This window comes from Pseudophryne corroboree, chromosome 2, assembly GCF_028390025.1.
Source record: "Pseudophryne corroboree isolate aPseCor3 chromosome 2, aPseCor3.hap2, whole genome shotgun sequence".
Classification (NCBI taxonomy): domain Eukaryota; kingdom Metazoa; phylum Chordata; class Amphibia; order Anura; family Myobatrachidae; genus Pseudophryne; species Pseudophryne corroboree.
Genome location: NC_086445.1, coordinates 274,643,772 through 274,659,936, shown reverse-complemented (window position 1 = coordinate 274,659,936; position 16,165 = coordinate 274,643,772). Strand labels below are relative to the sequence as shown.

At 42.8% G+C, this 16,165-nt stretch overlaps 1 protein-coding gene across 3 annotated transcripts in view; it reads left to right on the top strand.

The window, feature by feature from the left end:
- The window catches only part of COG3 (component of oligomeric golgi complex 3), a 251,481-nt gene that overhangs the window by 82,742 nt on the left and 152,574 nt on the right, over positions 1–16,165 (top strand). For 2 of the 3 annotated variants that reach the window (XM_063952821.1, XM_063952823.1), the window contains 8 exons: positions 5,587–5,679; positions 7,621–7,746; positions 9,129–9,212; positions 9,447–9,490; positions 10,661–10,787; positions 11,334–11,425; positions 13,684–13,823; positions 14,585–14,745. In XM_063952821.1, the coding sequence (XP_063808891.1) occupies positions 5,587–5,679; positions 7,621–7,746; positions 9,129–9,212; positions 9,447–9,490; positions 10,661–10,787; positions 11,334–11,425; positions 13,684–13,823; positions 14,585–14,745 (867 nt within the window). The remainder of the gene's footprint in view (positions 1–5,586; positions 5,680–7,620; positions 7,747–9,128; positions 9,213–9,446; positions 9,491–10,660; positions 10,788–11,333; positions 11,426–13,683; positions 13,824–14,584; positions 14,746–16,165) is intronic. The other variant, XM_063952822.1, reaches the window with a different exon arrangement.

Sequence of the window (16,165 nt, the reverse complement as noted above, 5' to 3'; positions counted from 1 at the left end):
CCAATCTGGGTACTTAGTCTGCGACCCGGCTAAGCTTGGCATTAGCGATAAGGGCACTGTATGTTGGCTCCAAAATACCTCTGTCTCTCTCTGGAAGTGCTCTTTGTGGGTTAATTGTGCTTTTAACCTTTTCCTGTGTGTGTGTGCTGTCACATTTAAAATATGTCAGGCAAAGAGTTTGTTTTATGTACGGCAGAGTGTTCCTCTTCCCCAGGGAGCTCCTCTTCCCCAGGGAGCTCATTACTATGTACTCAGTGTAGTGCACCTTCCCAGAATAGCGGGGCTGAACCAGTGTGGCTGGACTCCATTAAATGAATGATTTCCAATATTTCTAATAAATTGTCCCGCAATGAGAAAGAGACGCAATACTTAAGACAGTCTGTGGATGAGTTAGGTTATGAACAGAGACTCAGTCCCCAAACAAGCGTCTCAGTCCCTTGCCATTTGTCCACAAAAACGTACTCTGGCCCATATCCTGCAGTCTGACTCTGTCGCTGAGGGGTTAGTTATGGATGAGGGTGAGGTGGATTCAGAGGGGGGGATGCTCCTCTGTCACAGGGAATAGAGGCTGTTATTGAAGCTATCAAAGACGTTCTGCATGTTCCTGATAAGGTGACAGAGGAGTGTGAGCAATCTTATTTTAATGTAAAAAAGAAGTCCTCTATCTTTTTTCCTGTGTCAAAGGAGTTGAATACCCTGTTTGAAAAACCGTGGGTTAATCCTGATAGGAAATTTCAAATCCCTAAAAGGTTACTCTCATCTTCTCCTTTTCCTCCTGAGGATAGGAAAAAACGAGAAAGTCCACCGATAGTGTATGCATCAGTATCCAGGCTGTCTCGGAAAATAGTGTTGCCTGTCCCGGGTGCAGCATCCCTGAAAGACACGGCTGATCGTAAAATTGAGACTACACTTAAATCCTTGTATACGGCTGCTGGGGTGGCCCAGAGACCCACTATAGCATGTGCGTGGATTACTAAAGCCATTGCTAAATGGTCAGGTAACCTAATTGAGGAATTAGATTCCTTATCTAGGACAGAGATTGTTTTACTCCTGCAACATATACAGGACTCTGCGAACTTTATGGTGGAAGCCATAAAAGAGATAGGATTTCTTAATGCACGCACCACTGCTACGGCAGTGTCGGCACGCAGGGCTTATGGCTACACCAGTGGACTGCTGATGCGGACTCCAGGAAAGGCGTGGAAGGCCTACCTATCACAGGAGAGGCCTTATTTGGAGATGAACTAGGCAAATGGATCTCCAAGGCTACTGCGGGTAAGTCTGTATATCTTCCTTCCGCAGCTCCCCCAACCGGGAAGGCTTACTCAGCTTCAAATTTACAGTCCTTTCGGACGGTAAAGTTTAAGGGCAATACCAGAGGTTCTTCTACAGCCACCAGAGGCGCTAGAGGTTAACCACGCAAACCAGCAACCGCCGGTCTCAGGAACAGAGCTCAAGCTCTGCTTCCTCAAAATCTTCAGCATGACGATGGACCGCGAAGCCTGGAGGACTGGCAGGTGGGAGCCCGACTCAGATTCTTCAGTCACATCTGGACAACATCATGTCAGGATCCCTGGGTCATAGATCTTATTTCCCAGGGTTACAGACTGCAGTTCCAGGAGCTCACACCTCACAGATTCTTCAAATCAGGCTTACCAGTTTCGCAAGACTTTATAGGACGCCATTCAAAAACTGGTACATACTCTGGTCATTGTTCCAGTTCCACCCCATCTGCAAAACAAGGGATATTATTCCAACTTGTTTGTAGTACCGAAACGGATGGTTCGGTATGTCTGATTCTGAACCTCAAGTCGTTGAACCCATATTTACAACTGTTCAAATTCAAGATGGAGTCTCTGCGAGCGGTTATCTCAGGTCTGGAGGAGGAGGAATGCCTAGTGTCTCTGGATATCACGGATGCGTACCTTCACATTCCGATCTGGCTGCTTCATCAGGCTTATCTACGGTTTGCACTGCAGGACTGTCACTACTAGTTCCAGGCCTTGCCGATTGGTCTCTCCACGGCACCGAGGGTATTCACCAAGGTGATGGCAGAGATGATGTTTCTCCTCAGAAAAGAGGGAGTAAGCATAATTCCGTACCTGGACGATCTTCTGATAAAGGCACCGTCCAGGGAGCGGTTGCTGGACAGCATTGGTCTCTCAACCAAACTTCTCCAGGATAATGGGTGGATTCTGAACCTTCCGAAATCTTACAGCCAACACGGAGGATTCCTTTCCTGGGAATGATACTGGACACGGAGTCACAGAAAGTGTTCCTTCCCTTGGAAAAGGCACTAGTAATCTAGTCAATGGTTCGAGATGTCCTGAAGCCAACCCGGATATCGGTGCATCTATGCATTCGCCTTCTGGGGAACATGGTGGCCTCTTAAGAGGCACTTCAGTACGGAAGGTTTCATGCAAGACCCTTCCAGCTGGATCTGTTGGACAAGTGATCCGGATCCCATCTTCACATGCACCAGAGGATCCTCCTGTCGCCAAAAGCCAGGATCTCCCTTCTGTGGTAGCTACAGATTTCTCACCTCATCAAGGGTCGGAGGTCCGGAATTCAGAATTGGATTCTGCTAACCACAGATGCAAGTTTCAGATGTTGGGGAGCAGTCATCCAGGGGGTCCAGTTTCAAGGAAGATGGTCAAGTCAGGAAGTTGTCCTTCCAGTAAGCATTCTGGAACTCAGGGCCATATTCAACGCCCTTCTGCAGGCCTCATCTCTTCTTCAGGATCGGGCAATTCAGGTCCAGTCGGACAATGTGATGGCAGTAACGTACATAAACAGACAGGGCGAAACAAAAAAGCAGAGCAGCAATGTCAGAGGTGTCAAGAATTCTCCTCTGGGTAGAAAAACGCGCTGTGGCGTTGTCAGTGGTCTTCATTCCAGGAGTAGACAACTGAGAAGCAGACTTCCTCAGCAGACACGACCTGCACCCGGGGGAGTGGGGCCTTCACCTGGAAGTGTTGAGGTGCTTGACAAGTCGATGGGGATATCCACAAATCAACATGATGGCCTCTCGTCTCAACAAGAAGCTCAAGCGGTATTGTTCCAGGTCGAGAGACCCACAGGTAGTGGCGGTAGACGCTCTGACGACTCCATGGGTCTATCAGATGGTGAACGTGTTTACTCCACTTCCTCTGATCCCAAGTATTCTAAAGAGAATAAAAAGGGACAAGGTTCATGCAATACTCATTGCTCTTGATTGACCAACAAGGGCCTGGTATGCTAAACTTCTGGAGATGCTCTTCGAAGATCCGTGGCCTCTACCTCTTCGCGAGGATCTTCTGCAACAGAGCCCGTTCGTCTATCAAGACTTACAGCGGCTACGTTTAACGGTATGGAGTTGAACGGCTAATTCTAGCCGGGAGAGGGATCCCTGACAAGGTTATCCTGACTATGATCCAAGCCAGAAAGGGGGGAACGTCTAAACATTACCACCGTGTTTGAAAGAAATACGTCTCTTGGCGTGAGAGCAGGAAATATTCTGGGGTGGAATTTCATCTGTGACGTTTCCTACTTTTTCTCCAGTCAGGTGTGGATGTGGGCCTATGTCTGGGCTCCATAAAAGTCTATTGTCTTTCAGAAGCAATTGGCTTCTATTCCTGAGGTCCAGATGTTCTTGAAAGGTGTGCTGCACATCCAACCTCCCTTTGTGCCTCCCACGGCACCTTGGGATCTCAATTTGGTGCTGCAGTTCCTCCAATCGGACTGGTTTGAACCGTTACAAGAGGTAGACGTAAAGTACCTTACGTGGAAGACCATCACACTGTTGGCCTTGGCTTCAGCAAGAAGTGTGTCGGAGCTGGGGGAGTTGTCTCACAAAAGCCCCTATTTGATTTTCCATGAAGACAGAGCTAAACTCAGAACTTGTCAGCAATTTCTGCGTTTCACATCAACCAACCTATTGTTGTTACGGTTGTTACCGACACCTCTGCTACTTCAAAGTCTTTGGATGTTGTGAGCGCTTTGAACGTGTATTTAAAACGAACAGCTCGTCACAGGAAATTGGACTTGCTGTTTGTTCTTTATGATCCCAATAAGATTGGGTGTCCTGCTTCAAAGCAGTCCATTGCGCGCTGGATCAGATTTACTATCCAGCATGCTTATTCCATGGCAGGATTGCCGGTTCCAAAATCTGTACAGGCCCACTCGACTAGGTCGGTGGGTTCTTCTTGGGTGGCTGCCCGGGGTGTCTCGGATTTACAGCTCTGCCGAGCAGCTACTTGGTCAGGTTTGAACACGTTTGTAAAGTTCTACAAGTTCGATACTTTGGGCTCTGAGGACCTTCAGTTTGGGCAATCAGTTCTGCAGGAATCTCCGCGCGCTCCCACCCGGTTTGGGAGCTTTGGTAGTTCCCCATGGTACTAAATGGATCCCCTGTATCCTCTAGGATGTAAGAGAAAATAGGATTTTAATTACCTACCGGTAACACCTTTTCTCGTAGTCCATAGAGGATACTGGGCGCCCGTCCGGTGCTTCATTCTTCCTGCGCTGTTACTTGGTTAAGTATTGTTGTTTGGTTTAGCTGTTGCTGTTCCTGTTTCAAGTTTGGTTAGCATGGCTTTCCTCTTGTTTGTGTGTGCTGGTTCGGAATCTCACCACTATCCTTTTATATCCTTCTCTCAAAGTATGTCTGTCTCCTTGGGCAAAGTTTCCTAAACTGGTTCTGGTAGGAGGGGCATAGAGGAAGGAGCCAGCCCACACTATCAAATTCATAAAGTGTCCAAGGCTCCAAGTGGACCCGTCTATACCCCATGGTACTAAATGGATCTCCAGTATCCTCTACGGGCTACGAGAAAAGGATTTACCGGTAGGTAACTAAAATCCTATTTTCCACAGCTATGCTCCCTTTGCTGTTAAAATAAAGTTGTATGCTTAATAAACACTCTGTTTTGGAGTGCCCATCTCCTTTCAGGTTCAGTATGATTTGCCGATAGACAGGATGCTGGCTGTCAGTATACCGACATCTGCATCCCGTCCTTCGTAATCCTGACAGCCCCCTATTCAGCCCCCTACCCCTCACCTTTTCCCTACCCTAACCCTAACCTTCCCTTCTGGGTGCCTTACTCTAACCCGCCCCGCTTGGTGCCTAACCGTCACCCTCCCTTCCCCGCTGCCTAAACCTAACTCTCCCTGCTTAATGCCTAACCCTAACCTGCCCTTATAAGGGCCTAACCCTCCCACCCCGGCCCCTAACTGTAATCTTCCCGTCCCTGCTCCCTAAACCTAACCCCCCTTGTCCTACCTAAACCTAACTTCCTCCATCCCACACCCCACCCCCCCGGCAGGACGCCAGCGGGTACCGCTGTGGGGACAGTCGGGATGCTGGCTGTTGCTAATGTGAGGCCGGCATCCCGATCGGCGTCGGTATGTGGACATCGGCATTGCATCCTCCCTCAGGATCCCGGTGTTGGTATATTCACCGCCGGGATCCCATTTGTGGGGAAGCTAATTGATTCACCTCCTTTCAACTACTATTTGGTATTACAGTCAATTAACGACTATATGTGGTCTAATCTACTGATACAGGTTTGCAGAATGTCTATATAACCGGTTTTCTTTGTCTTTAATTAGAAGTTGAATTCTCCTACATTATCTGTGAACAGTGAAGGATTCATACCCATGCTTGCAAAACTAGATGACTGTATATCCTATATTTCATCACATGTGAGTTGACTATTGTCTCATACTGAATATGTTTCTTTTTTCATCTATATTTCTTCTAACCTTTGTACATTTAAAATATGTTAATTCTAGTATTTCTGGTTTAAGTTTTACAGCAAAAAAAAAAAAAGATATATGCGCATATATTTTATTGTTCCTGTATGCTATTGCACTACATTTTATATATTTCCTCCATTGTTCGAACAGTACGTGATAATTCAGTGCAGGCTATAAATATGATATCCTCAGGATATAGTAGCAAAAGCATTAATATACAGTACGCAGTGTAACTATAAAGCAGAGATCTAGTACTATAACATCGCACGGTAGGTGAGAAATGGGCGTAAGGGACTACAGAACAGCATGAATGACCATTATAGAAAGGCGGAATAAAAAAGAATGGATGCGATTTCAACCAAATTGTATGGTAGACAGAAGAATTTGGCCTAAGATGAACCGACATGAACATAAGTTATGCAAAATAAGAGGAAAGGATGCAGCTTCAGAAAAAAGCATACAAAAGTACAGTAATCTGGCATGGAACAAGAGAGGGATACGTGAGGGAGAAGATGAGTGAATAGATGTGAGACTTAAGTAAAGGACGCTATCTGTGAGTGCTTACATTCTAAAGGGAGGGCGAAGACAGACAATAGGCTAAGAGGGTATGTGGTAGCCATCTGGGTTGCAGTAATACAGTACATGTATGAGCAATTTGTGGAAGTATAATATGCAGTGCGGCGTAACAGAGTTAAAACTAAAAGAACATCAAAACACACAGATTGCCTGAAGGTCTGTTGTAGAGGCTTCACTGGTTTGCAGCTCTGACCTTACTGGCTATATTTGTGAAAAGAGCAGAGACTTAGCTGGCCAGAGTAGCATTTAGGGGCCTTGCAAGTGTGAAGATATCCATACCAGATGTCCTGGACTCAGCAAGTGTTCATGGAGAAATAGGGGGTAATGTACAGGTCTGGATAATGATGTATGCGGGACAGACACTGGAAGAGGTTAGCTCTGGGTTGGAGAATAAAGGAGGATGGGTGAGTATGTTGCACGGGCCGTGGGAACAGTTCAGTATGGATCAAGGAGTAACAACATAACTAGACCAGATCCAGGGTATATAGAGAGTGGATCATTTTGGGATGCAGCCTTAGAAACGGTAGCTGGGTTGGTCTTCTTTCCCAACTTTATGCATCTCAGGATGCACATGCCTCTGCATTGTCAGCATATGTGCCTGGTTTACGACTAGGCCTCATAATACACCTGGTGCCCTGTAGTAGGTACAAAAGATTTTCCTCCTAACGGTCTGCTGCATGCACGTACAGTATATACTGGTCTGCATTAGACGCATTTGTGTGAACACGCCCTTAACAAAATTTGCCTATTTGACTCACATCCCTGTTTACACTCTTCGATAATAAGATTTGGTATGTGCAAAATGTCTGCTTAATGACATCTAAGTGCATTTGCTTTCTGAGCATGGGAAATACAAAGTCACGTGAGATTCGCAGCACAAACTGACATATATTCAACTCTACAATAACTTCCCAAAATGAGTGTATTTTTAAACATGAATAGATGAATACACATAAATCTGATAGCAAAAAATAGTGACCGTGAGTAGGTGCAATACCAATAGTGACCAGCAGATGTCATTAGAACCATTGCTAAAATAATAATACTGAACAAAATGTACATTTGCAGAGATATTAGGTTATCTTTACAGAATGGCACATACCTGTATATTTCAGTGGACTTTTCTACAGCAATATATTGAGTTAACTACAGTTGAAGCAGTATATGTTCCAACAACGGGTGAGCAAACAGAATGATCTTATTCATTGCTCTGCCATTTATTCTACCATGTAAGGATGTACAGACGTTTGTCTTATTAGTTGTGAAATATTATCTAATTCATGTATGGTTTTTTTGTTGTTTTTCCTCCAGCCAAATTATAAAGACCATCCTGTTTACCTGGCAAAGTGTAAGCAATGTCTTTCTAAAGCTATGCATCTTATGAAGATTTACACTGTGAATATACTACAGAACCTCACCAACCAACTCATAAAACGGGTATGTTACAGAAGTCTAGCCTGTGGGAAGCGCTTTGCCCCTTATTCCAGGAAACAAAAGTCATTTAATGGCAGCAGTGTTGGATTAGGTATTAGAAATTAATAATCAGCTCATTGTACTGTATGAAGTAAATTCATCTTCACCTCTAAATTTCCAATTTCCATCCCACAAAAGAAGGGAAATGGGGCGAAAAGACAGCAGTGGGCTTGATGTAGCAACCCAAACACACACACCTTGTCACTTGCTAGGCAAGTTCTATCTAATTAATGTAATGGAGTAAACTAAGAATATATAAGGGGCTCATGGGAGTATAGTATGTATGCAGAAACCATACATGTTCCCAATTCTATCTAAAAAAAAGTTTTGTGACTCAGGGGTTCTAGTTTATATTGCCTCATCCACTCTGGAAACCGAGACACCCTTTTCGAGATCATTGTAGCTTTCTCCTTTTTAGGAATCCCTGATGATGTCACTAGGTATCACCTAGAAAGCAGATTGTTCAACCAGTTACTTGAACCAAAGCCATTGGCTGACTTATTTTGTATGCCAAAATATATATTGTAAAACTGTTTTAAGGGGCAAAGGGGACTATGTACTAAGCCTTGGAGATAGAGAAAGTGGAAGGAGATAGGAGCTGGTTGGCTGGTACTCCATCTCCATCCACTTTATTTCTCTTCAAGACTTAGGAGGCTGATTTATCAACGAGTTATATCATATTCAACAAGTTTCAAACTCGCTTATGATAAAAGGTGTACCAGCCAATCGGCTCCCAACTGTCATTTTGTAAACACATGACAGTTGTGAGCTGATTGTTTGGAGTACCATTTATCATAGGCAACAAGTTTTAAAACTTGTTGCTTATGATAAAGCTCATTGATAAATCTGTATGAAATGCTATCCTTAAACTAGCTTGCTTATTTGAAAAGCTCACTTTTTTAACATTTAGCTGCACAATGTTTCTATAAACTAGCAAACCATGACATATTCCACTAGATTATTAGCTCTTCAGACCAGGGCCCTCTTTCCTCTTGTTGTTAAAGCACTCTTCTCGACACATTTCACTCGCAGCTCTCTCCTACTCAGCGACCATCTTTACACGCTTTTTCACCTGCTGGTAAAGGCTCATCTCTATCTATGGCCGCCAGCCCCAAGTAGTATAATGATTACTCCCTCACTACTTACATCTAAGCTGTATTATGTTTTGAGAATTGTGGTGTTCTTTGTTATCTGTACTCTATTTTTGTTATTTATTTACTGTAATGCTAAGTTTGGTCTCCCTGTACTGTCCTTTGTACGGCGCTGCGAAACACTTGTGGCGCCCTATAAATAAAATGTAATAATAATAATAATAATAATAATAATAATAATGTTTCCTTTATCAGCAGGATTCAACGAGCAAACAGTATTCTGACAATGCTTTCACACTATTCTATATCAAATTTAGAGCAGCAGCTCCAAAGGTCAGGGTAAGTATAATGTAACTTTTACATATCTTTGGTGTTCTATTTGTGATGCTGTGCTACTTATACACTGTGTAGTGTGACAAACTTCTTACTGTGCAGTGGAGACATTGTAGCTAGAGTGAGTGAGAGAGAGAGAGAGTGTGTGTGTGTGTGTGTGTGAAATAATACATTATAAAAAGATATTACTGATTTTACACTACATTTCTTATTGAAAACAGTTCTTCTTTGTTTCTATAGACACTAATAGAACAAATGGAGCAGCGATCTGAGAAGATAGCAGAGTAAGTATTATGCAAAACTTTATTCTTGAACCTAAAGACATTTTTGCAGCGCTTGATGCCCCTAGTATTACATACTATTCTCCTGTGCCCTCTATTAGCTCAATATGCACTAAAAGTATATTCTTCTTCCAGTCCCATTATGAATTTGAGACCGCAGGCTTACCCTATTCCCCTCTTTTGTCAAGCCACCTTCTCCATTGGTGTGATAGACCCTCCGTACCATTTGTTACTGCTGGCTCATTGTGTGCTTTTGTTATGCTGATATTATTTCCTCAGCTTGCATATTGACTTAATATAATGTACCAGAATATTTATACATACAGTATTGGTGTGTACACACGGTGAGATATTTTCTTACGATTTTGACTATATAGTCAAAAGCGTAAGAAAAGTTAGTGCAGATCGCAAGGTGAAAGTCACCTTGCTATCCCGATTTGATGCCGATGCGCTGTCCCGCGCGGTCGGCATCGCAAGACTAGATAGACTGTGCAGGCAAGATAATTTTGACTATCTTTGTAGATATAGTCAAAATTTCCAATTCCTTTATTATCCTTTTTTTCTGTATCCCCCTCCTTCTCCCTCATATGTTATAAAATCTTTAATAAAAATTTAATGTTTAAAAGTATATTTTTCAAGCTGTACAGACATGTATGCTGAAGTTGAGTTCTACCTACTGGAGTATAGACACTAATCCTTTTACTCTGGAAATCACAAAACTACTCCTTTAATACATCCATCTTTAAGTCCTCCAGAATAGTTTGGACTTTGCTTTAATATCATGCAGCTGCACCATGTATCCACTTCAGCGTGACTTCCTGGAAATCTGTACAAACATGTAGTCCAATGAATTGAATACAACATGCAGTGGGCAGGTGACTGCTGTATTGCACAGGGAACAGAGTCGTGCTGTTCTTTCCCGTGTGATAAAATGTTACAGTATATAAGGATTGTGAATAACTGTCTTTAGCCTATACCAGAGATATGGTACTTTATTATGGCCAGACCTGTTTATTTAACTTGAAGGGCGGTCGTTTCTACTTCGGTTTTATTTTCGTTATTCAGTTTAATGTTCATTAAAATAAAATCTGTTTCCTTTTATCTTTCACATATTGCAAGATATACCACCAGTAATTCTTTTTTTAATTTTTTTTTATTATTATTATTTATAAGATATCAGCTGCTACTTGGTGAGATACATCACTGCTACCTAGAGCAGCGGGAGAATTTGCTCAGCCCAAGTATCACCAGCACAATAACTGACCTAACCAACCAGAACAACAGGGATCACTGTGCCTTGGTAAGTATATAATGTGACTAACCAACTTCAAATTAAGGAACCGAAGCGGAGTGTAACACAGGGCCATTTTGCCAATGGCTCTTGCTATTTTTGTGCATGTTCTACAGTCAAGCGCGTACAGCTACGGGCGATCTAGAGTCCTAAACATCTCCGTTACAATTCCGTTTGCGCCCGAATGGCCATAGCTGGGTGGTAAGGGGGCATTTGTAAGTAGGCTAAGTTTAGTGAGGGCATGTAGACGGAATTGTGGGGTATGCAGAGTTTTGCATTCTTGTAATTACACCAGCTTTTAGATGGATCTTGTACACCAGGACGAGGGCTGGTGCAAATGCCCACTGGTAATGATGACTGCTATTTAACCAGGCATTTGGATTTGAGTGGTACTGTCAGATGTGCGCAGCTCTGCATCTGCCACAAAGAATTCAGTGCAAATATATGGTTAGAACTAATTGGGCAGTATGTTATATCAATAAGCAGGGAATATGTTCTATGTACATCACATTTCATAGATATACTGGCATTAAATGTGCATTTCTTTTGTTCCAGGTGCGGAGCGGCTGTGCATTCATGGTCCATGTATGTCAGGATGAATATCAGCTTTATAATGAATTTTTTTCCAAACCAACTGTTAAATTAAAGTAAGTGATAATGTGTATGTTGTTCTGGGCCATGCCTGGTGCCGCTTCCCTTTGGGCAGGCTTGTGTATTTTCTGCTGTTTCTTGCCTGTGGATCTAATCCCCATGATTTACTAAATTATAGAATACACGATAAAGATATATTGTAGCTATTTTAACATAAAATACAGAACGTGGCAATACCTTAACTCAGTGTTTTCCAAACTTTTTGAATCACTGCGCCCTAGAACATCAGAATTTTTTTCACGGCACCCCAAGGCCAAAAATTTCTTATTGAGAAATTTAGTAAGAAATATTACATTAAGTAGACCGCGTTTATATGTCATCCTTAGGGTCAGTTGTGTGGTGAGGAACAAGATTTGCTTCTGTTTGGCCACATATTTTATGACTGGCAGCCACCAGCACTGGTTTTGCCTATTATATTGACCATGAATAATTTGAATTGGTCCTGGACCACCAACCCAGGGCACCCCTCAAGTGTCCCGAGGCACCCCAGGGAGCCACGGCACACAGTTTGGGAACCTCTGCCTTAACTTACTAAATGACACATTTACCACAGGTTTTTTTTTAAATGCCAGTAGGTAAATAATAACTTTTATTATGCATTATGTTTAAAGAGCAAATAAAGCCGCTTTGGAGATAAACACGCATGAAAATCAATCTATATCTTAAATGGGATGTAGTTCCGCCAGTCACAACATCTCCACCTACATCCCGCCCCCTGAGAATCCCGGCAGTTGGCATGCCGACTAGCATGGACTGTTCAATCGCAAAAACATGGCTTATTATTGGGGAATCTAGTAGCCCACGGTAAATTAAGGTGACTAATTAATTTCCTCCCCCAACCCTGTGACATCAGGTGTCTGCATGAGCTGTGTGTGTTGGTGAGACCTAGAGATGGCTCTCTGCATTTCATGTACCTTTTGATCTATTTGTACTTTAAGCTGCTCTCTGGGGAAAGATTGTCTCTAAAATAAATAATTGCGCAAAAAAAACCCATGTGAAACCTCCTTTAATGTGCAGTCTTTCCAAAAAGTTGCCGTATTAAAAAAAGAAGCTAGTAAATGTCATTTTTTCTCCATCTGGGAATATGTCTTCATTAGCGGTTATAGAGAGGTGCTACATCCCATAGTGATGTGCCGTACATCATGGCAGACACCAGGAGGAAGCATGATGCTCCTCATTTCTATAAAACACTGTTTTACTGTCTCCTAAAAATGTTTCCGCTTAAATCCTTTTATTTGTGTAAGGTTTGTGAGCTAAAACACCAGCATAATATTGCATAATTAAACAACAGATGTAAATCAGTATGAAGAGCTAGACAACGGAATTAAAATTGTTTTATCTTAGTACTCTCCGTATAGTCGTGTCTTTATGTCCCTTTCCCTATTCTTCATATATATTTATAGGACATTCATATGGGAGATACCGTTAATTAGTTTTGGCCTTGCGTTACTCTATGCCAGCTAAAACAATCCATGCACAAGGTTGAATATTCCTGTTATTATTTTACATGTTCATTTAGTGACTTGAGGCCTGATGTACACTATTAAGTCAGCCTCCCACCCACTGCAGGCTTCTCTGATCCGCTGCTGCGTCCAAGCACACAGCATTAGTCACCCGTGGCCATTTGTGATTGCCTAAGCTTAGTCAGAATGGCCGCCCTAACTCCACTGCCAAGGCCAATAAATCTATCCCGGAAGCCAAAGACACTGGCCTCGACACGCCCCCATTTTCAGATACTGTCATCTTCCCTGACATGGACCAGCGCTGAAGCTGCATTGCAGCGCACTGTAGCTTTGGCACACATACAGTCCTCCCACCATCCGACAACTGCGGGAAGAATTGACAAGGCGTCCATATCTGAATCAGGCCATTAATTGGCAAAAGGAATTGATATTGTTTTGCCTGTTAATAGTTTATGTAGACATTAATACTTGTTATGGTTTTTATTGGTTATGTAGTTCTAGTATTTGGTAACCATCCACTTCCAGAAATTAAATTGTTCAACTAAACCACAAAAAAAAAAGTTTTAGGAGAGATTAATGCATTTTAATTTAGAACCCAAGAGTGAACCTAGTTGTTCTTATGCTTGCCGCTTAGGGAGTAGTCACTCAAGAACGGTGCCAGAGACAGTCAGCAAGTATAACTGGCATTCTGTGCTTTGCTGTTTCAGCTTTTCATGCTTGTGTGAGCACAGTTCTGAAAGCTTTATATATGTAAATATAACTTAATTATTCATATTTTGTTTAAATTACAGTGAACTTCTGGAGAAATTGTGTCTCTCCCTATATGATGTCTTGCGGCCGTTGATCATTCACGTTATTCACTTAGAAACATTGTCTGAACTTTGTGGTATACTGAAAATTGAGATGCTTGAAGATCATGTGCAAAATAATGGTAATGTACTTTGTATAACACTACATTTACGTGTTGCCACCACAGAGGGCATTATGTACACACATTAAATACTGCACAGTCTCTTCAGTAGTTCATTTTATTGGGACCATTTATCAGCTAAAGGTTATGATAATATAATACCTTTGTTATTATATGGTGTTTATAGGACACTACATAGGTGCACTAGAAACAGACTCCAACACAGTACTTTCTATTTGTGTCATACAAAGACAACTTATATTTACATTTATAATGGAGAACTTTGGGATATAAACTAGATTTTGTTGCTTAGGATTTCACATTCACAGTGTAATATAATATTAGTAGCATGAAACTTACAGATGTTTTATTCATGAATTCATTCTTTGCTTTACTGCCTGTTTGTGTTGCTTATTACAGTATTTAAAGATCTAGGTTGATGTGTGAGCTGTCATACACTGGACAGAGTGAGCATTCATAATAGAGATCTTTGCTCCAACTGCAAGGCTATTGGGTCATAAATAGAAGGGACATATAGTATGTTATTGTGGGTCCCCTGACATTGTAATGTTAGCAGGTCTTACTGCAGTAGAAAGCTCTATTTCTGTTGTGGATGATATGATAGCAATTAGATTTCCTGAGAGAACAGATGATGAAACCCCTGCAATCTAAACTGCATCATACAGATTTGTAATGATTTGCAACTGTTGTCTCCCGTTCTAAAAATTTTTTTTTCTAAAGCTCTAAAACTTCATGTTTACTTTTTCCCTTTATAAAATTAGTTGATCATCTTGGTGCCTTTGCTGCTGTGGTGCAACAGATGCTGGAAGATGTACAAGAGAGACTTGTCTACCGAACGCACATATACATCCAGACGGACATACTGGGTTATAAACCTGCCCCGGGAGATCTGGCATATCCTGACAAGCTGGAGATGATGGAGGTATGACCCACCTCTGTAGCTTGTGTGCCATGTTACATAGTACACTGCAGATCAGACAGGCTTCACTTTGTTTTAGGTGAGGACATTTTGCACAGTTAGGTACATGCAACCTAATGAAATTGAGGAAAGGTAAATACATGAGTTTATTGCACCCGGCATATACCGGGCCACCTCATTATCTGCCTCTGCCCTGACTATAGAGTTTATGCCTCTCCTGCTCCTATAAGGGATGTTCGTGAGGTGGGTTGCTAGTATATGTACCAGTGTTAGTGGTTTTCAAATGCCAAAATATATATAAACTATTTCTCTAGCATCCATAAGGGATATTGGGGACAGAATTAGGATGATGGGTTTAGACGGGTCCAAAGGAACCAGCGCACTTTAAATTTCTTCAACTGGGTACACTGGCTCCTCCCCTCTATGCCCCCTCCTACAGGCAGTTTAGAAAAAGTGCCCTCAGGAGAGGTTGCACACTCTGCAGCTCCAGAGTTATTTTTCTTCAATTTCATGTAAAACTTTTGTTTGTTTCGGTATGCTGTTTGGGCAGCAGCATACCTGCGCCGTGGGAGTTAGGGGGGAAGACGGTCACCGGCCTCATGAGGTGCAGAGCCGCTTCTCCGCTGCAGGACCATCGTCTTGAGGGGCTGTTTGTTCAGCGGGGCACTGCGCCTTAGCTGTCTCAGCCGCAGCTTGCCGCACATCCCTAACAGATGCTGAAGGTGATCGTCGTGGTGAGTATACAAACTGGGGGGACCTGCTAGGGGGGCTCCCCGGTTCATTGTGCGGCAGACGTTTGGGTGAGGCGTGCGGGTACCTCCTGGGGGGGACGCACGGGTGCCCCTGCATGAGACTGGCGGGAGCTATGTTGTACCAAGCATTTATGAGAGGCTACACAGCCTGTGGAGACATTGCCTGTTTAAAAATCTTATAGTTGCTCCGGCGCCATAGCAGGGGGCGGAGCTACATCAGAGCGGGCACAATGGCATTTTGGCGCCTTCCTTTGCATAAGCGAGCAGCAGCAGCCTCATACTACTCTTCAAACGGTCACAGGAACGCTGGTACCAGGTGTAGAGGGGAAGAGCCGCTATTAGTGCACAGTTTACAAAATATCTGTACAGCAGTATCACTGTTATATTGTACTACATAAAATGCTGACCATCTCACTGGGGCTGTGCAGCATTGGGTGCGCTGGGGTCCTCTCCTGTGTCTCCTCTCACATGCAATAGGGCAGGCTTGTATTGTATTCAGTCTGTGTTGTATGTGTATATTGTCTATATTTCATTATGACAACAAGACAAACTGTCACCTTTCCTAATTCCAAAGAATTGGATGATTTATTTAAATTAGCCTGGAAAAATCCAAATAAAAAATATCAGGTGTCCAAAAGGTTTTTTAAATACCTTCCCATTTGCCCCTGAAG